Source organism: Microtus oregoni, unplaced genomic scaffold (genome assembly GCF_018167655.1).
Source record: "Microtus oregoni isolate MIOR12 unplaced genomic scaffold, Mior012 000071F_ref0000514, whole genome shotgun sequence".
NCBI classification, from domain to species: Eukaryota; Metazoa; Chordata; class Mammalia; order Rodentia; family Cricetidae; genus Microtus; species Microtus oregoni.
Window position 1 is genome coordinate 1,898,890 of NW_024543978.1, and position 26,913 is coordinate 1,925,802.

Sequence of the window (26,913 nt, forward strand, 5' to 3'; positions counted from 1 at the left end):
GGCGCCCGCGGCATCCTCCGCACACCGCTAGCCGCCCAGAAAGCGCCTTCGTGCCAGGACTCCCGCTCTTCGCTGACAGCCCGGGCCTCGGGAGCGCCGCGTCGCCGCCTTCACAGCCCGCCCTGGCCGCAGCCATTTTGGAACAGCGCAGACAAAGGGCGAGCCCCGCCGCCGCGACCCACCGGGCGCTTCGCCGCTGCCCGCTCTCCGGGCCCGGTAGCCAATCCCACCCGCGCCGGAGAAGACGACCGGCACCCAGCGGCTCGCCTGCTCCCCGGCCTCTGGCGCTCGCAGCCATTGGCCGCGTCTTTTAAGAACAGGCCGCAGCCAATCAGCGGGCGCTGGGGGCGCGGGCGGGGGCGGTGCGTGCCGCCGCGCCTGCGCAGCGCGGCGCCCCTCCCCCGCCCTGCGCGCCGCGCCCCCGCCCGCCCCGCGCCCCGCCCCCCGCCCGCCCCGCGCCCCGCTGGAACCTCCTCCTGCCCAGGCGCGCTCGGCCGAGCGGCGGCGGCGGCGGCGGCGAGGAGGAAAGATGGCGGCGGGCTCGGATCTGCTGGACGAGGTCTTCTTCAACAGCGAGGTGGACGAGAAAGTGGTGAGCGATCTGGTGGGCTCGCTCGAGTCGCAGCTGGCGGCCAGCGCGGCCCACCACCACCACCTCGCGCCGCGCACGCCCGAGCTGCGGGCCGCGGCCGCCGGCGCGCTCGGGAACCATGTTGTGAGCGGCAGCCCGGCCGGAGCCGCGGGCGCAGGGCCGGCCGCCTCCGCCGAGGGCGCGCCCGCAGCGGCGCCGGAGCCGCCCCCCGCAGGTAGAGCGCGGCCGGCGGGTGGGGGCCCGCGGCACCCGGGCTCCGGCTCACCGCGCCGCTTGCTTGTCCCCGCAGGGCCCGCGCCGGCGCCCGCCAAGCTGAGGCCGCCGCCCGAGGCCAGCGCGGGGCCCTGCCCGGCCGCCGCCGCCACCGCCGCCGCCGCCGCCGCGGGGCCCGATCCCGCCGCCGCCGTCGCCGCCCCGCCCGCCGGCCCCGGCGCCTCCAAGCCCGGCCCGCCTGGCCCGCCCGGCCCCGGCGCCGCGCAAACTTTGAATGGGAGCGCCGCGCCGCCCACCGCGCCGCACGCCGCACCTGCTGTCAGCCCGGTCAACAACGGGCCGGCGCCGTCGCCCGCCGCCGGCTCTGTCATCCAGGCGGCCCCCGCGCCCGCGCCCGCCGCGCCCTCGCCTCCCGCCGCGCCCGCGCCCGCCGCGCCCCCGCCGCCCGCGCCCCCAGCGCCCACCGCGCCAGCCCGGCCGCCCGGGCACCCCGCCGCGCCCGCGCCCCCCGTGTCACCCGCCGCCGCCGCCGCCGCCGCGCAGAACGGGGCCGCTCCTGCCCCCGTCGCGGCCTCCGGGGGCGCCGCGGGGTTGGGCCAGCCGGGCGCGGGCGCGCAGGGGGCCAAGGCCGAGGCGCCCAAGCCCGTGCCCGGGACCGGACCGGCGGCGGCGGCGGCGGCGGCGGCGGGGGTCGCGGCCGGGGGCGCGGCGGGTGGCGTGCTGCTCGGGCCCGCTATGCCGGGCGCGCTGCCGGGGCCTGCGCCCGGGACCCCCGCGGGGCTGGCAAAGGGCGCGGCCGCGGCGACCCCCAGTCTGCCTCGGACGCCGGCCGCCACCACTGGCGCTATTCGGGCCACGCTGACGCCCACCGTACTGGCCCCGCGCCTGCCGCAGCCGCCGCAGAACCCGACCAACATCCAGAACTTCCAGCTGCCCCCAGGTGAGTGGCAGCGCGCGACGGGAGGCGAGGGCGGGTGCACCGGGCGGCTCAGGCGTTCCAGGAAGTTCTGGGTTGCATCCTGGGGCCCTGCCCTGGCCAGGCTGGCTTGCGAGGCCGAGGGGCAGCCTCTGCCCAGGTGACCTGCCAGTCTCGAGAGCTTCCCAGTGCTGGAGTGCCCAGAGCCCTCGGGGAACTCTGGTGCCCCGTTTCCTCCGGGGTGCCATGGGCTACCGTCGTGTGCCTGATGGACCCCTCTCTCCTCCGTCAGGCGGGGTCAAGAGAGGGCGACCTCCTCCTGAGCAGGCTGGTGAAGTCTGGGTGTAAGGCGTGGACTTTTCCCCTTGCTGCTAGGTGGGAGCAGAGAGTGGGTCAGTGGTCATCAGTGCCTTAAGGGGCTCTGGGTGCTTTTGTTGTTGCCGCCCCTGGAGGTCAGCAGGACGCTCGGTGCGCAGGGGTCTGCAGATGCAGGTGATCATCGCGCTGTGGGTGCTCAGGCACAGAAACTGTCTTAGCGTTTGCAGGTTGGTCCCGTGGGTTCGATGAGGGACTCCCTGCCAGGTCGCAGACTGTTTTTGTTTGGGAGTCCTCTGTTGGAGTGTCCCCACTGAACCCTGGGCTGGAGCGAAGCGAGCCCCTGAGCGCTCCTCCTGTGTTAATAGTGACATGTGCAGCGGTAGTAGCAGCGCCGCCCGCCGCGGTGGCAGTAGTAGAGAATTAGGAAACATGCTGCCGCTGTGTCCTCGCTGTTTTCTGAAAAGTGCTGTGGGTCACTTTGAAAGAGCTGCAGCGTCTTGAGAATCGAGGTTTGCTGTGGAAGTCTGTGAGGATTAGGAAGGCTCATCACAGGCCCCCAGGGATGCGGGACCTCCAAGTGTTTCTGAGGTTGCAGGGGCTCCCATGTTCTGAGGAGGCTCTCTGACAGAGGAACCGGGGCTGCAACTGTCTCTTGCCACACATCTGGGGTTTACTGCACGGTGTGAATGAAGGTCTTGTTCTTTATGTTCATTCTGACCGCTGAGTGGAAAATATAGCTGACATTTATAGTTTAAGATGCAGTTTGTAGTTGTAATCTACTATGCGAAATGCCGTAATACTTGGTACCTTTGTTTTGGAGTTCTTTCCAGGGGTCCTTCCACAGTGCCTTCCCATGGCTAGGATGTCCTCATGCTGCCCTTTTACCAGGAAAGCTCGCGTGGTCAGGTGCCCATGGCATCCTTCCGTGGCTATCTTGGCTCACCCTGGTTCCTTTGCTTTTGAGTACCATGTAGTACTTCTCTACCAGGGAGAAGGAAGGTGTCATTTGAAAAGGGCATTTGCTGCTGTCTCCATCATAACTGCTTGGTTTCCTGGTCGGGTTCAGGGTTGATGTGTTTGAGCAGAAGGTAACTCCTTGGGGAAAAATGTAAACGTGCCTGTTATTTGCGCTTCTCTGCACTCTGTATCAGCCCACATGCTTGTGTTGGGGAGTGGATGGTGCCTGTTGACACCTGGGTGGAAACACCCTGAGCTCTGCTTCAAAGCTGCTGCCTGCTTTCCGGAAAAAAGAAGGCTCATAGCCATCTTCTGCACCCTCTGACTTCTGCTGCTCTCTTGATAAGGAATGCTGATTGATTACCTTAGTTTAAAAACACCCAAAGCGAAGCTAATGTCTGGTGGTTAAAACTACCACCGGTGCTAGAAAGTCAGGTTTTCTTCAAACAGTATAGGGAGCCACAGTTAGAGGATGCAAACATTCTGGTTTAGAACTTTTTCTGAAGTTCCTTCTTCATAGACATCTTTCATAGTAAAACATATTCAAAAAATAAGTGAAAGTAAGTTCTAATAAAACTCCTGTTTAGCCAATAACAGTCTTGGGGGAGGGCAGGTTTCAAAGCTACACATAGGTGTCAAGTGGAATAGCATGCCATTGGCAGTTGAATGGAGTGTGAAAGGGGCTGAGTCCCGCCCAGTGCCCTCTTGATGGAGGTCACGCTGGGCAAGGGGAGGGACACAGGTTTCAACCTGAGGTCTCTGAGGTCACGGCTTCACTGGTGAGCAGGAACTTCTAATAAGCATGTTGAACTTACACACTGAGGCCTGACCTTGCTTGTCAGGATAGTTCTGTAAAGGGGCTGGGATGTTACTGCGATTGTGATCTGCTGGTTTGCCGGTGCTAGAGTCTAAGCTTGATCACAGTGAGAGAGTTTTAGAGAGCTCCCATGAATGCTGGTTGAACGCTGCTGCACACCTCAGGAGCCAGTGGAGGCAAGTCACAGTGTGATTACAGCTGGAGAAGGAGCAGGTGAGATTACCTCAGAGTTAGTGTGTGCTTTGGTGGCTTTGGAAGATCTGGGTTGAGGATGCTGTCTTGCAGGCTGCTTTAGCGTTTTTCCTTCGTGTGTTAGAATTTGCTCGCATGTCGCTAAGCGTGGGTTCTTGGTCTAGGAGAGGACATTCCTTCCATTGGCCGGGATGCTGTGGCTGGCGCTGTGGCTAGGACATGTCAGTGGTGGTTCCCACGTGTGGTGTGTGGTGGCTGGGTGATGTGCGGAGAAGGGAAGCCTGCTGCTGGCTGGCTGTGCTTGTACCTCCCTGAGCTGGGGGGCTGATTCCCAGACTCCCCAAGGATGAAGAGCTGTCTGGGAGTTACAGTTGCTGGGCTTTTGGAAGCCAACTTTGGCAGCAGCAGCCTAAAGGGACGTTCTTGGAATTTTAGCTCTTCTTACTTGAGGTCACAGTCACTGTTTGTCTTATGGAACCTCAATCTGTCCGACTGTAAAGTGAGGTTGGCTGCTTTGTGAAAAGGATGAGACACAGGCACAGCTGGTCTTTCTTCCTGGGGCCCTGGTCCTTTCCCTGTTTCAAGGATGGTGTTGCTGTCGAAGTAGCTAAGTCTTTGTGAGGTTAGTTTTATTGGAATGGAAATTCTTATCCAGGGTGGCTAAGAAGTTTGGGCAGGGCTGTCTTGTTCCCAGTGATAATCACAGGTGGACCATGCAGGGGTGGCCACCGCCAGCTTATCCACATGCTACCTCAGAGGACCTCAGCAGGGGGGTTGATTTAGGTCAAACCTAGTTTGTAGAGGAGTTAGGGGGGAAGAGAGGAGGAGGAGGACCATTCTGGTAACCATGAAGGATAGAGTGGGGCAGTTGGGCATCACAAATCCCTCAGACTCCTGTGCCCCTTGCGAGACTGGGCTCTGTTTCCTGCCTGGTGCTGTTCACTGCTGGCCTGTCATCTTTGGGCAGTGTGGTAATGGGATGGATGATTGACATCTACAGGGGCCTGTGAACACTCTCAGGATGGTGGTCTCTAACACTTCATGCTGTATTTAGAGGGCTCTGGGCTTGAGGATAACCCATCTTACCTCTTTGATTTTGGTTCTCATGAGGCAGGGTCTCTTATTAGATTACTGGGACTTGTTCTATAATGCATGTTGGCCTTGAACTTGAGTTCTTTCTGTCTCAGCTGCCTGGATGCTACTGTATGCCTCCCTACTTGGCTTATTTTTTTCTGGCACTTGCGCTGCCACTTTTGGGCCAGAGCCCTGTATTCTAGGGCTGCTAGGAAAGGAACCCTGGCCTGGGTAGATGTGAATGACCCTGCAGGAGGCCAGGCCACTGGGAATGCTGGAGGAGGCTGCCTCTTAAACCTCTTCACAATTGCACCAGAGATGCCATTGGATCAGAGCCATGCCCACCTTAATCTGGGCTGAATGGAGGGCATGGTGGGGTAGTGGGACTTTCTGCACCTTTGAAGTGAAATGAAAGTCGGGGTGCTCTGGGGATGCTCTCAAAGTCTGCCTTGGTGTGATTATGCGTGCGCTTTCCTCCATTTATGCTATAAATTTGGAAACAGCTTTTATAAATAGCAGGTTATATCTGAGTTGATCAAGTCATAATAGCTGTTTTTGCAGATCTTGAAGCAAAGAAAGATGTGAAGCTCAGTAGAAACCGCCTGAGGTCTGCGGCAGCTTGTGAAGTTTGGAGAAGCAGCCTCAGCTGGCCTGACCTGGGAGGGGACCTTCCCGTAGGAGGTCTGGGTGACCTGGGTGTTTGTGTTGTGAGTGCAGTTTGACTAACTCTTTGAGAGCACTGTGCTTGGCAGGGTTGCTCTGTGAGACAGACCAGGCACTACAAGGTTGCGTCGAAGTATTAGGAGTTTTGTTTTATGGTAGGGTTGTGAAAGTTTTGGTTTATATATATTTTTTAAAATATTTTTACCAAGGACTTAAAGCTTAAGAATCTGTAAGTGATAAGGTTGCCCACAGTTAGGATCCTACCCAGCATCCACCCTGCCTTGCTCTTTTGTTACCCTGCTTGCCCAGGTGCCTTGTTGATGCTGTATGGGGCCACAGAGCCAGATTCAGCCCTGCTGCTTGGAGCTCAGACCCTTGTGCCTCTCTGAGAGTCTGTGAAGCTGTGAAGAACCTTGTCCTTCCTGAAGCTTTAACTGTGTTCTTACTGTGTATGCCGTGGTGTGTGTGGGTGCGTGCGCTACGGCACACGTGAAGAGTAGACTATAGTGGGTCCTTCCCACCAAACTCAGGATTCTGGGCTTGCTTAGCACAGCAAGTGCCTTTCCTCACTGGACCATCTCTGGGACCCCTTCCTCTATCTCTGTGTGTGGTGGGGCGGCTCTGAGAAAGGTTCTTAACTGTTTTCTTTGGCTCCCAGATTTTTGTTTATTTGTTTGTTTTAGAGACAGGGTTTCTCTGTGTAGCTCTGGCTGTCCTGGTACTCATAGGAATTTGCCTCCCTCTGCCTCCTCAGTGCTGGCCCCCCAGCCTTTTGAAGGGAGTAGTGCACACACAACCTCCGGGTGGTGGGTGGTGTTGATGACCTAGGGTCTTGGAGTCACTGGTTCTGCGGGACTTCTTGTTCTTGTGACAGACTTGATGTCAGGCTTTCGAGTGACATTTTAGCAGTGAATCTGCTCTGTGGCTCTGAAGAGGTTAATTTGAGGTCTGAGGTCTAAGTTGATGCTGAGTGGATGAGCAGGAGATGAGCAGCCAAAAGAGTTGAGCCTCCCCTTTGAGGACTGCTGCCCAGAGCAGCCACAGGGCAGAGGCTGAGCATCACTTGATCTGGCTGAGCATTTTGGAGAAGGTGCTGGCAGGGTGAAGGGTCCTTGATTGGTGGCCTTTTACAGAGAGGTGAAGGAAAGGAGAAAAGAGAGTTTACTTTTCTGCTTTCTGTGTTAAAATACATTGGGGCAGTGGCTCAGGATGTTTTTTCCTCTGTGTGTATACTTCTTTATGTTTGCCTATGTGTGCACAGTATATGCCCTGCCCCTCAACCCCCCCCTCAACCTCAACAGGGTTGCTCACTGAACCTAGAGCTTGCTAATTTGACCAGACTGACTGACCAGCAAAGCTAGCTAAGGGGTCCTCTTTTCTCTGCCCTACCAGCTCTGGAAATGCATCTGGAACAGCCGTGCTTGGTTTATGCTGGAGTGCTTTGGATTTCATGTAGGTCTTTGTGTTTGCACAGCAAGCATCTTCCTGACTGAACAATCTCCCCAGCCCCTTTATTTTCCTCATGTGTGTGTGTGCGTGTGCATGTGTGTGCGCATGTGCCCATGCATTCTCATACCTTGGTGTAGAGGCCCAAGGTCATACTTGGGAGGCATTTCTCAGGTGCTGACTGGAACTCCACAAGTAGGATGGATTGGTTGGCCAGCAAACTCTTGGAACACAGTGTTACAAGTGCATGCATAGCTGGTATGGGTCTTGTTAGTGTGTATGGTGCTGGGGCAGTCTGGGTATTTTACTTAAGGCTCACTTTGCAGAACTGTACTTAAAAATGCATGCTGGCTGGAGAGTATGCTGAGCTGGGTGCTGAGGGCCTACCTGGAGTCTCACAGCTACAGATCCTGCTCTTCTGGATTTCAGAGATATTTCTCACTGTGATGGGTACCTGTGGCTGAGGGGATGCTAGGCAGGGAGGGCCTTCCTGGGAAGCCGAAGTGAAGAGAAGGGTCAGCCATACATATCCTGTCCATGAAAAGACTGGGGGGCAGAGGCAGGGGTGTGGGGAGAGGGGGTAGGAGGTGAGGCTATGTTGATTTTGTCTTAGAATTGAGATTTTTTCTCATCTGAAAGCAGCCATCAGGGTTTTATCCAGGGCAGTGACAGAATCAAAACTGAGTTTGTGGTCACTTTTGTGTCTGTGAGCTATGGAATACAAAGGTGCTGAGGGCTGGTTGGGGGGGGGCATGGGTGGACGTTAATGGGACTTGCTCATAGTCTCAACTCTGGGGATTGGTTAAGAGACCTTAGTGAGCCTGACATGGGAGCCATGGTTGTATATGCTCTCTGGGTGGAGTGTGCAGGGCTTGGGGTATGGGTTTGATGTGTTATTTCTGGGTAGGAACATTGGGTAGGAACATTGGGTAGTGAACATAAAGCAGGAACCCAGCACTGGGGGAGCGGTAAGCATTTGAGAATTAGAGTATTGGATGACCCTTATGGTCATGGCCGGAAGAGCTGTGGGCTCCTTCCAGGCATGCCCTGAAGTGGAGGCAGTGGCCTGCTCCTGGAGGCCAGTGGAGTCCCTGGAGTGGCTGGAGGAAGGCTGCTGGCAGGAATGAAGAACCACCAACTGCGAGGAAAAGACAAAATGTAGCCAGCGTGCTGGGACCTGCTATACTGTGTGTGTGGCTCATCCCAGCCAAGCTGCCTCAGCCTCTATGCTGTGTGCTGTTGTGTAGACTTTCAGTCTGTGGCCTGACTCTGAGCCTTGAAAGTTCCATCATAAGAATTTCCCCCCGTGGGCTGGAGAGATAGCTCAGTGGTTAAGAGCATTGCCTGCTCTTCCAAAGGTCCTGAGTTCAATTCCCGGCAACCACATGGTGGCTCACAACCATCTGTAATGAGGTCTGGTGCCCTCTTCTGGCTTGCAGAATATTGTATACATGACAAATAAATAAATATTTTTTAAAAAAAAGAACCCCCCCCCCCCGTGAAGGTAGTGGGTATATAGGAAAATGGTCTGTCAGGGCCAGTGGCCGCTGCAAGGAAACTTGCACTGCAGTGTGTTGGCAGCTCGGGGGACCTGCATGTGACTTACTTAGATGTCTGCTTTTGTGCTTTACACAGCTGTGTGCAAAGAGTGAGCATACTGGAATGTCTGCTTCTGCTGGGGAAAGTGCTCCCTGTGCCTGCTTGGTGTAGACTCAAAGTGTTCTGTGACTTTGGCTTCTGCCATTCTGTGAGGGGACTGGTGGTCACTTTTTCACAAGACTTTGATTCTAGCTCCTTGAGTTCTCTTCCACCTTGCAGCTCCTGCTTGCCTGTAGCTGGTGCTCCCTGGCCAGTGTCTGTGCTGTAGGATGTCATAGTCCTGCCAGCTGGAAGGGCAGCAGGCAGTGGGCAGAGGCTCCCCCTTGTCCTAGGTCTTGTCCCAGAAGTGACACAGCTCTCTTTCTCTTAATTCTAGCTGGGAAAACTTGATAATTGGCTGTTTGTAACTGCAAAGAAGTTGGGGAGTTGAATCTGTGTAATGGAGAGGGAAGGGAGGTTTGAGGGACAAGGAGCAGGTCCTGAATGGGGCTGAGCCGGCAGAGGAGTGGGGCTGGGAGGAAGAAGAGACTGTCGCTAGGCTGCGGCTGAGAGCAGAGCTCTGTAAGGGATGGAGTGCAGTCAACCCATAGACTCTGTCTGCAACCCTGCACGCACTTTGTCAGGATACTCCAGAGTTTTCTCTGCAGCTTCTGACAAGTGGGTGTGCCACTTTGAATTTGCAGAGGAACTTGGTTCTCAGGGTGTGTGTGAAGCCTTAGGGTGATTCAGGCTCTGGTCCTGTGAGGGAGTTTTTCACCAGGATCTCATTACACGGAATGGTCCCAGGCATTCCTTGGCTTCTGACCTCTGACCTCTGTCTCCTGGTGTAGTGGTCTTACCAGACTTTAAACTGGCTCTAGGACAGGGAGTAATATAACTTTCCCTCCTGTATCCTTTCTGTTGCCACAATGTTTATAAATCAGGAGGGACTATGTCTAGAGCCAAAGAGAGAGATGACCATGTCTTTCATTATGGGAATGCTTTGTAGGCCATAGTCCACTCTGTGGGTCCCTGAGGCTAGGTTAGGGTCGGTGTTGTCTCTGTGGAGTCCCTGAGGCTAGGTTAGGGTCAGTACTGTCTCTTTGGGGTCCCCGAGGCTAGGTTAGGGTCAGTGCTGTCTCTGGGGGGTCCCTGAGGCTAGGTTAGGGTCAGTGCTGTCTCTGTGGGGCCCTGAGGCTAGGTTAGGATTGATGCTGTCTCTGTGGGGTCCCTGAGGCTAGAGTAGGATTAGTGCTGTCTCTGTGAGTCCCTGAGGCTAGGTTAGGGTCAGTGCTGTCTCTGTGGGGTCCCTGAGGCTAGGTTAGGGTCAGTGCTGTCTCTGTGGGGCCCTGAGGCTAGGTTAGGGTCAGTGCTGTCTCTGTGGGGGTCCCTGAGGCTAGGTTAGGGTCAGTGCTGTCTCTGTAGGGTCTCTGAGGCTAGGTTAGAGTCGGAGCTGTCTCTGTGGGTCCCTGAGGCTAGGTTAGGGTCAGTGCTGTCTCTGTGGGTCCCTGAGGCTAGGTTAGAGTCGGAGCTGTCTCTTTGGGTCCCTGAGGCTAGGTTAGAGTCAGAGCTGTCTCGGCATCAGGGCCCTGAGAATCATCCTAGCATCCATCCTGGATCTTGGCATCATTGTTCTTTGACTTTCTTATCCCAGACCTGGTTCCTGGGCTGGGAAGACCACCCTGAAAAAGAAGGGTTACACCTCTTCTTGTCTACACGTGACCCTGGTAATGTGCATGTGAGTATTGTGGGTTGTGCATCAGTTGTACATGGGACACATGTAGTACTGGGACATGTATGAACACCATTCTCAGGTGACAGAAATGCACTTGGACCAGGTCTGGTGGCACAGTCGCTAATCCCAGCTGCTAATCCCAGCTACTTGGAAGGCTGGTGTGGAAGGATGACGAGTTCAAGGCTGGTCTGGGCTGTAACATGAAGTTCAGGATGAGACCCTGAATGAAAATGCAAATCTAAAAGAGGGCTGGGGCACAGCTGTGTGTCTGCCCAGCATGTGCAAGTCCTGCTTTCATTCCCTGGCAGTGGGCTGGGAAAGACCAAAAACGTGTCCTGGTGTTGGCATAGACAGGGTGGCCCCACTTGTCATGGTTCCGTTTCTGTCAGCAGCATTGTGCCTGTTGACGTAACACTACCAGGGTGATGGGGATGAGGGTCACACCCACTCTGTCATCTTAACTGTAGTTCTCTTGAGGAGACCTGGAGCTGGAGCTCTTCTGTGCCTTTTAACAATCTCCTGTTTCTGGTGGCCTGCTTGGTTTTGCCTGTGTTTGTAGCTGCCTCAGGGCCAGCAGGTGATGGTGCAGCAACCTTGGCAGGTGCGGTCCAGGCATGGGACAGTGTGCTGTTACAGGCATCCAATTGCTCCCCCTTGTGTCTCCCTCCCCAGTGTTGGGACAACTGTTTAGATGCTCTGAGCATGAGGTGTCCTTCCTCTGCCAGGTATCCAGTCCACCGAGGAAGCTCTGAGAGCTCCTGTTGCTTTTAGAGTGAAAGGCAGACTCTGAGCAGCCTGACCCCAGAGGTCAGCTTTGTGCTTGACAGACAGGACCTTTTCCCATGCTTTCTTCATTGTCACTGGATCTGTTTGTCACTCAGCTAAGAGGCCCAGCTGAGCAGAGTCCCTGTGGGGTACCACCCCCAGATGTGTATTGCTCAAGCAAGCCCACACCTCTGAGACTCCCTGTTGGCTCAGTCCTGGTCTTGGTGTGGTCTTGTCCACTGAGCAGAAGCACCCATGCATTTGTACACCCTCAACATCTGGTGTGGGGCCCCATGTGGCTGAGATGTCCCAGGTGTGATTCAGGGGGTCTCTAGGATGTGGTGTGACTTGACTGGTAGAATTAGCATGAAAAGCCATCCAGGGAAGACATACATGCTGTTGGATCTCAAATGTGTAGATTTGCGTTGCTTACAGTCCCTGTTAACTTGGCTGGCTAGCTTTTGTTTATATCACTCCACGCTTGAATCAGGACCTGCATGCTGTCCTGTAGGAGAGCCATAACTGAGCCAGCACACAAGGTGAGCATGCATTACATTTCTTATGCTGGCCTGTGGTAGCTTCCCTTCCCTTCTGGACATGCTAACTGCCTCTTCAGTACATTCCTAGGCATGGGTACTTCATTTTAGGTTGATATTGTAGAGTTCTCTGTTTCCAGGGCTTTTGGGGGCTCCATGGCTGTGTGATGTCTCTTGTATGTGGACAGTTTCTTCTGCCATAGTCATTTGTATTTTTGTCTGGTTGAGTACTCTACCCGCCTCACAGGGTCTTGCTGTGCGATGCTGTGTAGCTTAGTAGCGGCCTTGTGTCCTTGGGTATCGTCAGATTGTCTTTTGTGTGTCCAGTGGTTGCTGTCCAGCAGTGAAGGTGGCCCTCTGGGAACAGGCTGTTTATTTACTGCCTGTGAATCTGGGAATGCAGGTTCTGAGTATCCAGCAGATACCAGGCGAGTCAGTTCAGGGGCAGGGGTTTCCAAAAGATGGTTGTGTGTGTGTGTGTTTTTTTGGGGTGTGTGTGTGTCAAGACAGGACTTTTCTAGCTGTCCTAGAACTCGCTTTGTAGACCAGACTGGTCTCAAATACACAGAAATCCCAAGTGCTGAGGTTAAAGGTGTGTGCCACCAATGCCCGGTGGTCCCACCTTTCTAATGTGTGATTTCTGAGGTGATTTGGTGTGGAGTGGGGAGCCAGCCGGACTCCTCATGAGGGTACGGAGGACTGAAGGACTGTCCTTGTGGCTGTGGTGATCACTAAGTGTGTATACAGGGAGACTGAGCCAGATAGTTATAGGACCAGGGCAGTCAGGTGTTTGGCGTAGCTACTGGCACAGTTTTGGAGGTTGCTGGTGGGCAGTCTGACTTGTCTGCTTGTAGATGTGCTTCTCAGCACAGAAGAACTTCTGGGACGCTGCTGAGCCCCTGGCTACCAAGATCTGGGCCACCATCCTGTGACTTTGTGGGGCTAGTGTCTGTGTCTGCTTCCAGGCCAGTAGGTGCAAGAGTTCTTAGCAGGAGTATTCTCGAGTGAGTGGGCTGACAGCCATAGGCTGGGCAGTAAGTGTGAAAGGAGGGTCAGAGATTAGCTGAGCTGGATGCCTGCCAGCTGGGGCCTCATGGACACACAGCCAGGGCCCTCAAAGAGCCCAGGAAAAGACCTCTTACTAGGTCAGCCGTTGGGCTTCCTCCTGCACCTGCTCTCCGTGGAGGATGTGAGGATGCTGTGTGTCTGTGTGTGTTCTAGCTTGCTCACTGTCCTTTCTGGCATTGTCTCTATGGCAGTTCTTCCTTTTTGAGACTCATCTCCATGGCTCCAGAGAAGTTTCTTATTCTCAGATGTCTGTTACTCCCTTGTTCTGGTGCTTTCTCCCCCGGCCCAAGTCATCTAGCTGAGGTCCTCCCAACCTGAGTTCTTCCCTTGGTTCTTCCTTGCTTGGGTCCTCTTCATTCTCCTATTTGCTCCTTCATGGATCTGGATCCTCCCCACTTCCTCTCTTGGGTCGTTCCTTCAGGGTTCCCCCTCCTGTACTAGCAGGTCTCATGGTACACTGGGAAGAACTGCAGAATCGCCTGCTAGGTATACAAGAGGCAGGACCAAGACAGGGGACTGAGAAGTTCAGGTTAGCTGTAAGAAGATTCTGTGGGACCTGTGAGGTGGTCTAGGTCACTGGCACTGTAGTACAAGGCAGAGAGATCAGGTCCTCAAGGAGGACCACGGACAGCTCACAGAGATTTGCTCTGATTGCTGTTGTGCACTGCAACCAAGTGAGCCAGTGTGTGGTTTCCTTTTGAAGTTAATTTGTGCTTGTGACCACACTCAAGGTGCACCCCAGTCTTCATGTGACACAGGGGCTCATCTGTGTCTTCTCAGTGCGTAAATTGTGCTCAGTGAAGTGGCTGTGGGCAGACGGGCGAGTGGCTGACTAAGCAAGATGGGACCCACTTTCGGTGATGTGGAGGTCGATGGCCATAGCCTTCAGATTCAATGGTGTGATGTTGGACTGTGGCTAAAAATTGGGCCTGGCTGGGGTTTCATACTCAGTTCTGACATTACAAGAGGACAGAGGAGGAGCTAGTGGCCTTGCTGGTGGGGGCAGAGAAGGCCCAGGTAGCTGTCACTGCCCACAAGGTAGGCACTCAGATTCATTCTCAAGTAGTTGCTGGCAGTCACAGTTGGCTTAGAGACTCTGAGAGTGGTGGTGGATATGGAAGACGGGTGTATGGGACATTGTGCATGGAGACACCACAGTAAAAAATAGGAGTCTTTGGATGGTGCTGGCTGACAGGATTGGTGTGGAGCCAGGATTGGTACCACAATAAACCTGAAAACTAATTCAGGAGAGAGGTGTTCTTAAATGGGATGTGTCTTCCACATAAAGACCTTGGGAGATGGTGTTCTAGAGCAGGTTTCACAAGAGTAGATGAGCTTCTCTGGGAGAAGCAGGGTCTTGTGGGAAGTGGCCAGGTTCAGGGCTAGTGCTGGAGGGGCCTGTTGGTGGCACTTCAATGGGTTTGTCTTACAGGGCCCCAAGGGGCTCAGTTTCACAGGCAAGGGCCTGCCCAAGCTCTCATAGCCATATGAGAATGGTTTCTAGGACACTGACAAGCACATCTAGGGTACGTGAGCCACTTGAGCTGTACATGAGCCTAGGGGTTTTAAAGTAGTTTTTGTGCCACATCAGAATCTTTGTGTTGGTGCTCAGGCAAGCAGGTGCTCTATCTAGGTAAGGAAGTACAGCAGAGGAAGCTGGTTCAACTCTGTGCCCCTTGGGTGCTCCAGGTTACTTTCATCATCGATTGCTAGCAGACTAGGTTTGCAGTTGGAAAGGAACCCCTCTCAAGGTGGGGACAGGCACTTTGTGTGTTGGTTAGGGCAGTGAACCTGGGAGGAAGAGTGGCCTGAAGCAGCCTTTGATGAGAGACTCCCCTGGAACATAATCTCCAGTGGAGCCCCCTCTGTCTGTCCTCTGAGGAACTCCAGGTACTTACAGAATTGGTTGTTGATTTCTGCGACTGTGCCATTTTAGTGTAGCTGAAACTTGATACTGAACATGTGGAAACCAGGATGGCCTTTGTCGTGGCAGAGCCTGGTTGTTCCCAAGTGGACTGAAGCACCTCGGGTTTGTGGCTGGAGCTCTGAGTTGAAGGGGGGAGGGGCTGCCTGTCACTGTCTTGTGTAGGTGTCCTTTCTGCTAGAGCCACCCCTGTTGTGTGGGACACCTGAGTGTGATCTTTCTTCTTAGAGTGTAGGAGGAAGTACACTCTAAGCTCACCTCTGGGGTGAGCTGGCCTTCTCCTTTCTAATGCCTGGAAGGGACCTTGGTGACATTCCTAGAGGAGGAGGTTTCCAGAAGGATGCAGTGCAGTACAGGGGGCGCTGTGGGCCTCAGGGGCATGTGAAGACTGTCTGGGCTGAGGAAGGGCCTTAGGACAAAGTAATATCAGAAACAGGAAGGATCAGTAAGTTTGACTTCAAAATTAAAAGAAAGCAAGGTGGGTGCAGAGGTTAGAACACTTTACAAAGACTTCTGTAGTTTAGTGTGCAGCGACAGCAGCTCTTACACAGAAGAAGCCCAGTGTGTGAAGAGATATTTTCATCACCCGTCTAACTACCCCAGTGGGACAAGAGACTGTCTGTATGCGTAGCAGCCATCCCAGGTCCTCCTGCGCAGTCAGAGATGAGGAGGATAAAGGTGTTCACCGTGCACTACAGTTGATGTGCAGCTCCTGTGGGGATGAGTGGGACCAGTGCTTACTCCCCAAACCCATCAGTCCTCTTCTGTGCACTCACGTGGGGGGCCAGTGGACCTGTACTGAGCAGCACCAGGACTGGGTTCTGACAAATGCAGCTGCATGAGTGGCCTAAAAGTGTTATGCAAGATAAAGCAGCCATTGCATTATGTAGTTCTGTTGGTGTGGGATTCTAGAAAAAGCTGAACCAGGTACTAGCGATAAAGCTCAGTGGTAGCTTCTTGGTTGGTGTGTGCCAGCTCTGGGTTCAGTTCCTAACACTGTGAACCCCGTCCCCCAAACAAAATAAAATCTAAAGTAAACGGTAATGTAGTGGATGCCTAGAGCAGGGAGGTTGCAGTGTATGGAAATGTCTACATAGCTGCACATGCTTTCCTAGATCATCAGATTGTGCCCTTAAGATGGTGAGTTTTATTTTTGTGAGCTGTATTTCAGTGGTAATGCAGGAAAGTTCACGGTGCCCTGTCTTTTCCTCCTTGGTGTTGCGTACTATTGCAGGATCAGTAAAGGTGTTTGCATCAGGAACTGTGTTTGGGGATCTTATATATTTGGGTAGAGTCTCAGCAGCTTGCTGCCTCTGAAAGCAGGGATAAGGTTGGGCCAGCAGCCTAGGGCTCAGTTGAGAGCCTCATACATTGCTGTGGGGCTGATTCTTTCTGTGGATTTGTTCCCGTTTTTTACAAGGACAGTGTTGGGTGGCGTGAAGAGTTGAAGGAGTCTGTCCTGTTGTGAGTTACAGGGGTCAGCAGGTTTCCATCTCTGCTTCACTAGCGGAAGTCTTTGTCTTTCACACCCAGGTTTGATTTCTCCTCAGGCTCCCTGGTTCCAGTAGTAGCTGTTACGTGATTTCTATATACCTCACACTTGCAAACAATGATAATACACATGTAGATGTATGTGCGTTTGTGTGTGTGTGTCTGCGCATGCACACACACACAAGTGGTCTGCAGAGGAGTCTAGAGTTTGGAGTGTTGGTCTCTAGGATGCTGCAGCACCTGGGTGTAGTGGTGATGGGGCAGGGACATGCAGATCAGTTGCACACAATCCAGAATTGGCCTGTTTAGGTTTTAGACATGCAGCCTCTGCTGCAAGTCCTTTTGAATTTTACCCATCCTCTTTTACATGGGAAGCCCTGGGTCTAATATGGCCAGTGTGTTTACTTACCCTGCTTACCATCAAACACACGTGAAGCTCTGAAGTTCTGACAACAGAGCCAGAGTAGGTGAGCCTTCTTTGTAGGTCTTGAGGATACTTATCAGGTAACCTGTCTTCTGCATACTGATACACCAGTGTTAGCCTGATTTGGTTTGGCTTGACTTCCGTTTTAATTACTATTTGTTGTTTGTTTTCATTTTATGTATTAAATTTGTAAAACACATAGGCCAGAAGGGAGTTTCTGACTAGCACTTTGATTTCTGACCCCCTGTCCCTTTTTTTGTTCCCCTGGGTATGTGTTTATTTTTATTTTTGGTAGTCTCTAAGCCATTCCTTAGTGTTTTTTTGTAAAAGCAAGTTGTGTGTGTGTGTGTGTGTGTGTGTGTGTGTGTATGTCTGCGTGCACAATGCACACAAACATATGCAGACACGCAAGCATTTACTCTGTTTTTAGTTTTAATTTGGGAGGGGATCCTGCTCTGTCGCTCAGGCTGCTTTGAGCTCTCCACTGGCTTGAAGCAGGTGGTGGAATTGCAGGTGTGCCCCTTGGTGCCTGGTGCTGTGTTCTTTTCTCTGTCTTCTTGGTACCAAATAAACTCACTTATACCTTAGTGTTTTCCTTAACAAATACAGCTTAGAGATCATTGTTGGTGACATTATCTTCTTAGGATTTACTTATTTTTGTTCTGTGTGTATGCATGTTTTGTCTTCATGTATGACTGTGGACTTCATGTGTCCTGGGATGCCAGAAGAGGGCCTTGGATTCCCCGGAAGTGGAGTTATCCTAGAACCTGTGTCCTCTGGAATGGCAGCCAGTACTTTTATTTTAACTGTTGAGCCATCTTTCTAGCCCTGATGTTTTTTCTTTTAATTGAAGTACTTTAAATTTATATCTAATACACTCAGAGAAGAAATTGCTTTCAGTAGTGATATCTTTCTGTATAATTCAGGCTCTAAAACTTAAGACATAATTTCAGAAGGAAATAGTTGAAAAACATTATACTTTCCTGGGGTGGGTAGGTCATGGTTATGTTAAAAAGCAGGCTGACTAGGCAAGGAGAACAAGCTAGTAAGCATTGTTTTTCCATGGTCTCTGCTGCAGATCCTGTCTCAGCTTCCTGCTTTGAGTTTTTGCCCTGACTTCCCTCAGTGATGACGTGTAACCTGGTATATGTAAGCTAGATAAGTCCTTTCTTCTTCTAAGTTGGCTTTTGTCATTGTTTTATTACAACAACAGAAGCCAAAGTAGGACAGTCGCTGGGTTTGTGGGCAGGTGACACAGCACCTGGAGGTTTGAGGGTGTGTGTAAGGTGTTGCTTTGTAGCCCAAGCAGGCCTTCGGACTCAGTTTCCTGAGTGCTGGGCCTGTAGATGTGTGATACCACACCAGTTAGGTACCTTTTAAATATCACTTACTTTGAGACAGAGTCTTACTTAGTTGATATGCAGACCAGGCTGGCTTGACCTCAGAGATATACCTGCCTCTTCCTTCTAAGTGCTGGGATTAAAAGGCGTGGACTACCATGCCCATCCTGGCTGCCCCCATTTTTTTTCTTTTTTCTTTTTCTTTTTTGTTGATGCTGGTGATAGAACCTAAGGCCATGTGTGTGTGCTAGGTAAGTGTTTTATCATGAGCTGTGTCCCCAGGCTGAGGTTCTCCTTTAAGTACAGGCGTGTATACATAACAATTTTTTTTTATTGAGGGTCGTACTTTCCACATATTATACCCTCATTTCAGACATACAGTTCATTTTGAGAAACAAGTGTCTGTGTAACCACTGACCAGTCAAGACACAAAGTTCCTTGCAGTCCACTGGCCCTCCACTGCCCATCCTCACATTCTAGACCTTAGCTGCCATCATTAGTACGGGCCAGCTTGCCATCTCAAGTGGAACGGGCAACCCTGCAGAATGAGTGACCTTGTGTCCGCTCTCTTCACTCCCTGTGTTGTCTTATTGGTAGCTTGTTGTTGTGTGTGCTGAGTAGCTATCCATGTGCAGATGTGTGCTGTCTGTCCATTCGGCAGTGGGATGGCTTTGGGGTCGCTTCTAACATTTGGCTGTTCTGAACTAAGCTTCTAGAAACATCTGTGTCTGAAGCTTGTGTGTCTATTCTTTCCTCTAGAGTAATACTGGGGGTAGACCAGCAAGTTCTGCGGAGTTTCTGATCCATCTCTGTGTGCAGGACATCGTCTGTGTGTCTGAGTTCATAACTCACATCCTCAACGGCTTTCTAACTCTGCTGTTCCCATGGTGGAGTAGCCACTCATGGTCTCAATGCCCCCCCCCCTTTTTAAAATAAGGCATAGTGGTATTCAGGGACACCATTTTTAGTGTATGATTGTATGATTCTCTGAGTTGTAATGAACTCAGTCACATCATCACCACAATCAAGGTAAGGAAGTGACTGTGGCCTTAGGTGATCTTACTGCTGTGCTGGGCAATTTCTCCCCAGCGTCCCCTGGCTGCCTTAGAGACTGTGTTAGCCTTCCTGGTCCACACAGGAGTGGAGTGGCTGCATAGCATCCATCTTCCACTCTTGACAAGAACTTGAGTATTTCCTAGTTGGTCCCTTATGTTAGTGAGTATGTCCTGGGACCACAGCTCCTCTACTTGGCCATCTCAGCAAATGGATGTATAATTTTAGTGTGTTGGTCAGGGTTCTCTAGAGGAACAGGACTGATGAAATGAAACAAATGTATATATTTGTTATATATACACACATATATAATATATATATGAAATATATATTAGAATGGTTTATAGACTGTCTCCCGATGGAAAGGCCAAGGATCCATGTCTTTTTCAGTCCATGATGCTGGAGGTCTCAGCAATCCCAAACTGGTGCTAGAGTCCCAGAGGATTTCTGGAGAGCTGCTGATCTTCTGTGTTGGAATCTTGAAGAAGTAGGTTCTAATGCCAGCGAAGGAATGCCCCAGCAACAGGGTAGATGAACTTGCCAGCAAGAGTAAGGGCAAGTGGGCAAAACCAAAAAAGCTTCCTTCTTCCATGTCCTTTTATGTAGGTGCAGCCCAGATTCAAGGTGGGTCTTCTCACCTCAAATGATCAATCAATCGAGAAAATCCCTCACAGGTGTGGCAGCTGCTGGGGGTTTAGTTGATTCCCGATGTGGCCAAGAAGACAACCAAGATTGGCTATCATAGCTAGCTTTCTTTCAGGAATATTCCCTATAGATCTTTTAGTAGACATGGTCTCCCTTTCTTGGACTGCTACCTAGAGGGGATCATAGTGTGTGAGGGGTGCACAGTTAGCCATTTTAGAGGCCTTCATGTTTGAGGAGGTCAGAGCTCCTCCCCCAGTTGGGAGGCTGATGAGGCCCTAATGGCGTGTGATGACTGAGGCATGGGTGTCTTTCCATGCGCTTGACACGTACACATCTTCTGTGAAGTGCTGGTTCAGATCTTTGGCCTCTGTTTTTAAAAATGTGCTTGTTTAATTTAGTAAGAGTTTTTGAGATGTGTTATGAATCAAGTCTTTGGTCAGGTAGAATGGTTGGATTTCATGTGCACGTACTTCACACATGCCTCAGAGTGTGTGTTCGCATCCAGCTTCCCGACTCTTTCCATGCTGGTTATGTCCTAGTTTGTGCTGGTTCAAAGCACAAAGGTTTCTTTTGAGTTCTCCTTTAGAATGTCTTCAGTTTTGCTTTCCCAGGATCTGGTTTGAAAGAGTTTTGTTAGGGTTGTAAGGGAGCTGGGTTGCACTTTCTCCATAGTATGTCCACTTCCAGCCCTCAGTGTGGAGAGTGGGCTCCGCCCATTTGATGGCTCATTACCTACAGAGTGGAATACTTTTTTTCTTCCCTTGGTTTTTCTAGACAAGGTTTCTTTGTGCAACTGTCCTGGCTGTCCTGGAACTTGCTTTTTACCTTGAACTCAATGAGATCCACCTGTCTCTGCTTCCCAAGTGCTGGGATTAAAGGTGTGTGCCACCACCGCCCGCCTGAGGGGGATCATCTTTCCAGGACCCTTAGTCCTTGGTGCTCTGCTTTTCTAAAACTATGTGAAGCTATTCTGGTTCTTTGCCCCATGACAATTCTAGAACTCACTGGTTTCTACAAGTGCATCTTCTGATAGATTTCTCAGGGCCCTGTTTCTCCTTTAGATCAGTTTGATAATTGGTATCTTAATATCGAGCCTTCTGATCCATGAGCATGGATCTTGATGAGTATTTACCTCTATCCGTTCAGGTATTTCAAAGACCCAACATGGTAGCACATGTCTATAATGGCAGAATTTGGGAGTCAGGAAGATTATATGTTTGAGGTTCTACTGGGCTACATAACATGTTTGAGGTTAACCTGGACTGTATAGTGAGACTCTAAGTAAAAAGAAAACAAATTTCTCTCACAGTGTTTTATAGTTTTCAGTGTTTCTTAACACATTTTGTTTAACCTATGTATTCATACTTTATGCAGTGTACACAGTACTTTTTAAAAATGTCAGTATCTAGTTTTTTGTTGGTAATACATAGACATATCACTTTCTAAACCACTGATCTTCTATGCCGTGGGCTTGCAGAAGTTATTTGTTAATTTTTTTCTGAATATTTATTTGTATTTTATATGTATGAGAGTGTTTTGCATGCATGCATGTTTGCACACCACTGTGTGCCTGGTGCCCACTGAGACCAGAAGAGGGCATGGGGTCCCTTGTGGTAGGAGTTACAGACAGCTGTGAGCTGTCTGCTGCGGCTGCTGGAAATGGAACCCAGGTGCTGTAGCCATCTCTCCAGCCTGTTAATTTTTTACAGCTTTGCTTTGTAGTCTTGAGAGTTTTTCTCTATTTCCACCCCATCCATTCCCATTCTCACTAGCACCTTCAGCGTAGCCCGGCTGGCCACAGGAAGGGACATGTTAGCATCACTTCTGAGCAGCCTTTGCTCTTAATATTTTGTAGCATCCCTTTGTCATTATTCGTCACGTGCCCCACTTCTAGGCTGTTTTGTCTGCTGTGATTTAAGAAAAGGTACCGCAGTTGGATGGGGGTTTATCAGCCACAGAAACTTACCTTTCATTCGTGGACTCTGCAGCTCTAAGACCAGGTTCCAGCAGACGGTGTGCCTGTTGAGGGCCCGCTTCCTGGCACACAGAAGGAGCCTATGACCTTGTTACCTCCTGACATGTCACCTTGGGAGGCAGGCTCTGCCATCATTTCCCTCCTGTTTATCAAGTGAGAGGTCTTACCTTGACTGGGTGTTTTGTTTATCACAACTTTTCATTTTTAGTCTGCTTTGTGGTGAGTTGTGTTCATTTAATTTTGACTGGCAGACCATGGTGCACTCTGTCCCAAACCCCACCTGGTCATGATTGCTGACCTCTCTCTCAGTCCAGGAGGCTACTAGCTTGTCCTTTTCTGTCTCTTGGTGTCTTTGGCTCTGGCGGTATAAATGGTGTCCGTTGTATCAATCTATTGCCTGCCTTCTCTCAGCACTACAGCATAGTCAGACTTCTGAGTTCTTCAAATCCAGGGGTGATTCCACTCTCTCAGTCCTAAACTCAGAAACCTATACCCTCCTGTTTCCTGTTGTTTGTGGGAGTCCTTCTGGGGGTGACTTGTATCTTTTTGCTTGGTTTTCAAACAATTTCTTTCTTCCTGGCTGGTTACTTTGTCTTCAGCTTGTGACTGATCCTCATTCATTAATTCACTCATGCATTCATTCTCCACCCCTCCTTTACTCCTTTCTTCCATCTTGGCCCTGGTTGGTCTTGAACTCATAATGAAGCTAACCATGACCTTGCACTTCTGATCTTCCTGTCTCATACCTCCCTGCTGCTGTGATTAAGGATGTGTGACACTGTATTGTTTCCCTCACATTTCTTGTTATATTTTTCTGATGAACTGGCATTCCTGATTTTGATGTTTTTGAATTTACCTACCTTTCCCCTGTGGTAAACACTTTTTGGAGTTATCTGTAAGTTCATTCTAACCCCCAGGTCATGGAGATCTTCTGCATTGTCCTGTAAGATTTTAGTTTTTGCTTCTACTTTTGGCCCCAGTCTTACGGAGCTGGAGTCCTGTGTCTGGGCTGGGTCCAGACTGCATGGCCCAGTGTGCACTGTGCTGCCCTGACCACAGCTCCTTCGTGCTCTTCCTCTTGGCTGTGCAGGGTCTGCATCTGGCTCTGGGTTTCCCCTTTACTTGTCAGTCCACTCACTCACTCACTCACTCTTTCTTTTCTTTCTTTCTTTCTTTCTTTCTTTCTTTCGTCCGTCTCCCCTCCCCCTCCTTCCTCCCCTCTCCTCCCTCCCTCCCCTCTTCCTCCTCCTCCTCTTCCTCCTCCTCCTCCTCCTCCTCCTCCTCCTCCTCCTCCTCCTCCTTCTTCCTTCTCTCTCTCTCCAGATTTCCTTTTAAGCTCTGGCTGTCCTTGTAGACCAGACTGGCCTTGAATTCACAGAGATCTGCCTGCCTCTGCCTCCTGGGATTAAAGGCATGCACCATCACTGCCTGGCTGTCAGCTTGTTTTTTTTCTTCTTCTTGCTTTTTCGAGACAGGGTTTCTCTGTTAGCTTGTTCTTAAGGGGCAAGGTTCTGTATTGACTACGTGTTGCCTAGGATTGGTGTTAGGCCCGTTGTTTGCGCCTCCTGCCCTTGGCCTTTAGAACTAAGTCCTTAAAGGATTGAACAGTTGGAATTTTGTTGATGAATTGGACAGTTTGTGGGACTAAACCAATTCTCATTGACCAGTGGTGTCAATCTGTCTGGAGTGAGCATGAGCTGTCACTCAATTTAGATCTCATTTAATGTCTTTCAAATAAGTTTTACACTTTCTTCCAAATTAATCTGGCATGTGTTGTGCTAGGTTTATTTTGGGGGCACTCTTAGTTCATGGCTTCGACTGTGTCTAGGATGGTCTGTAACTTACTGTTTATGGCAGTCCAGGCTGACTTTGAACTCTTGGTAGTCCTTTTGCCTCACCCTCTGAGGGCTGGGGTCACACATTGTTGATTTTCTTTTTTGAGATATATGTGTGTATTAGTGCGCATACCACAAGTGTGCATGAGGTCAGAGGTTGACACTGGCTGTTCTTCTGTTGTACATTTATTTCACTTGATTTTTGAGACAAAGTCTCATAAACCTGGATCTTACAGATTCAGCTAGAATGGTTGGTCAGCCTCGGAGCTGGGATACAGATGCACACTGCCATAACTGGCTCTCCTGCTCAGTTTTCTGTCAGCTTAATACAAGCTAACAGCCATTTAGGAAGAGGGAACCTCAGTGGAGAAGATTCCCCCACAAGATTGGAACTGAGGCTGTTTCTTGGTTAGTTGGGGGTGGGGTGAGGGGTGTTGTGCCCCTTTGGTCCCTATGTTATTTCCATCCTACCCTTCTGGTGTGCCCTCTGGTTGCTTCTTATCCCTCCTAATAGCCGATTCGTACCAATCCAGCTTGTGGGTCTTCTTCACAAGAGGTCTAAGTAGTTCTTTTATTCTATGGAGTGGCTGTCCTTCCTGACACAGACAGAGAAGATGTGATCCATGACAGCGGTTGGCCAGCCACATTGGTTGGGTACAGTGGAGACTTCAGAAGGGTCTGTCTCGTGTGTGGGTTTCTGATGGTTGATGGAGATTGGCCAGTGAGCATGCAGGGTGGCACAGAGCAGATCTGATGTGTGTGGTGGCACATGGGAGTGTGTGAGGTAGCTCACAGCCTGTGTCAGTGTCTGTGCTGCCAGATGAAGGGAGAGTCCATGGCTGGCTGTAGCCTGAATGATAAAAACCCAAAGACAGATATTGGGGTTCAACCTGAAGATTAGAGAAACAAAGCAGCCAAGCAACTAGAGAGCTCTTACCTCCATGAAATCTTCAGACTGAAAAGAGAGTGAGTTCCTGTCTCATCTCGCCTTATATTCCTCTCTAGTGCTGGGATCAAAGGCGTGCACCACAACCGCCTGGCCTGTATGGCTGACCTTCAGGCCAGCTTTATTTACTAAAACACAATGAGACCCCACTGCAGCTGTCCTTTCCCCGTCATGCTTTGCTGAGGTTTCCAGGCAGTTGGGTTTGGGGAGCTGACATTTGACTGCATGTGGCTTCAAATGCATTTTACTCACACCTGCCTTGTGTCCTTGCCAGTGGCATGGACACTAGTCTAGTTTAAAGCATTTTTGCCACAAGTAGAACATGGGTCCAGCTCCTGGCACTCACTTGGTCTTGGTCTTGGTCTTGGTCTTTTCCTGTGCAGATGGTATTGTCTTTGTCTCTATTGTTCTTGCCGTTGGCACTCAGGTTGTTTTCCCTCTTTTTAACCTCTCTGGGTAGAAGCTACCTTACAAAGCTCAGCATACAGAAGGGCAGAGATACTGTGCCTCCTCATCTAGAAGACCTTTTTGTCTCTAGTGCTGGAGATGTATCCCAGTGTGTTTGCTTTATCTGGAGGCTGTAGCTGGTGATGGTCTGAGACCTCAGAGGGCAGAAGTTGCTGAGCTGAAGTAGCCTAGAGACCTCAGAGGCTGCTACTCAGTAGTCCTGCCGTGAGCAGCCCTGTGACTGGTGTGTGAGTGCCATCCATCTGTGTCAGTTTGGATGTTTTCTTTGAGTTGCAAGTAAGACATATCAAGACATGCTAAATCCAAAATGATACAGTGGCTTCTAGAAGGATGGAGAGGAATGGCAGCAGGGACTACTGTAGCTGTTCTTCCTCTGCTGGAGTGGAGAGGGGCTGGGAGAGCAGCTGGTGTGTACCTCTTGTATTTCTAAGCCGCAGCAGAGATGCTTCTCAGGTCCTGCTCCTGTGTTGTACACTTAGAGTATCCTGGCCAAGTTCTTTGAAGCTTTAATTCTTATTTTTATTCACTCCCTGCTTTAGTCAGAATGAAAAGTGAGTAATACAAACACAATACCAGAAGTTACAGTTAATGAGAAAGTCAGAGGAAAGGGATGTTCCCCAGCTGCTGTCAGTGTCCAACAAGGACATCCAGAGTGCTCACTGGATGAGCTCTGACTCAGGGAAGAATTAGAGCTGAGATAGATTCTGCAGCAGTCTGCACCCCAGCAGGCGGTTGTGAGCATCACGACAGGGACACAGGAGATGCTGGAATACTCTTCCACATTCTCACAGTGGTTAGTTCTGTGGCCTCAGACTGCTGAGCACAGATTCCTGGCCAAAAGTGGTGCTGCTTCGGATGAGGGTCCTGTTGCTGTAGACAGAAGTAGAGATGAGGCCTGGCTAGTGAATTAATTACACAGGAAGAAGGAAAGAGCATGATGAAGTCTGAGAATTTGATCAGATCTGGTACCTAGCCAAGGCAAGGCCACTTCCAAGTGAGTTCTGTGTGGGGCTTAGTGGAAGGGAGAATGTGGCTCTTGGTGACTGGGGCTTTCTACATCTGGTATGAATACTGTTATGCTTTTCCCTGGCTTTCAGAAAATTAGTGAGATCACAAAATTAGAGTTGGAGATTCCCTGACACAAGGGGCAGGTCGTGTGGCCGTTGTGCTCATATGACCACCCCGGACACTTGAAGCAGGTGGCCATTTGTTCTGCCCAGACACATTGGGTCATTTAGCCCATGTAGTGGAGGAGGAGCTGGGTGGAAGGGAGCACAGACCATAGGTTCCTTGATGGTACACAGTGATGAGGGCAGCCGTAGGCCGTGCAGGGTCCAGGTCTAGTTGGGAGGAAGAAGAGTGGGGTGCATACCCCCCTAGCACATTTTTGTTTTGTTTTGGGACAGGGCCTTACTATGTAGCCCTGCCTAACCGTGTAGATCAGGTTGTCCTTGAGCTTGGAATATGTGTCACTATGTCTTTATTGTTTGCTTTAAGTACTAGGAGGCCATGCAGTGACAGACACCTTTAACCCCAGCACTTGCTACACAGAGGCAGATAAATCTTTGTGAGTTTGAGGTCAGCTTGGTCTACATGTAGTGAGTTCCAGGACAGCCAGATCTACATAGGGAGACCTTGTCTCAAAAAATAAGTAAGTAAATGAATAAATGATAATCATGTGGTTGCAAGGAGATGTAAACTGTTCAAACGTATAAAGCCAAATGTCAATTCTGTGGCCTCCGAAGGTGACTGTCCTGCAAGTGGAAGCCCTGTTATGTTAGGTGGTTTAGAAGTCACCCTACTCATGTCTTAAATGAGATTCAGTGTGCACATATAAATCTTTCCCTTTAGATGGTTCTGTGTGGAGATAGTTACCAGTGTGTACCAGGCAGGAGTCTCTGCTATAAAGATTTGAGCTGAAGTCACTGGGTCAGAGGATGAG

At 51.0% G+C, this 26,913-nt stretch overlaps 1 protein-coding gene across 1 annotated transcript in view; it reads left to right on the plus strand.

Annotated features, from left to right (window-relative positions):
* Nucleotides 1–499: 499 nt before the first annotated feature.
* The window catches only part of Taf4 (TATA-box binding protein associated factor 4), a 61,381-nt gene continuing 34,967 nt past the window's right edge, over nt 500–26,913 (plus strand). Inside the window, exon 1 of the mRNA XM_041641881.1 lies at nt 500–1,745. Within this exon, the coding sequence (XP_041497815.1) occupies nt 530–1,745 (1,216 nt within the window). The 5' untranslated portion in view covers nt 500–529. The remainder of the gene's footprint in view (nt 1,746–26,913) is intronic.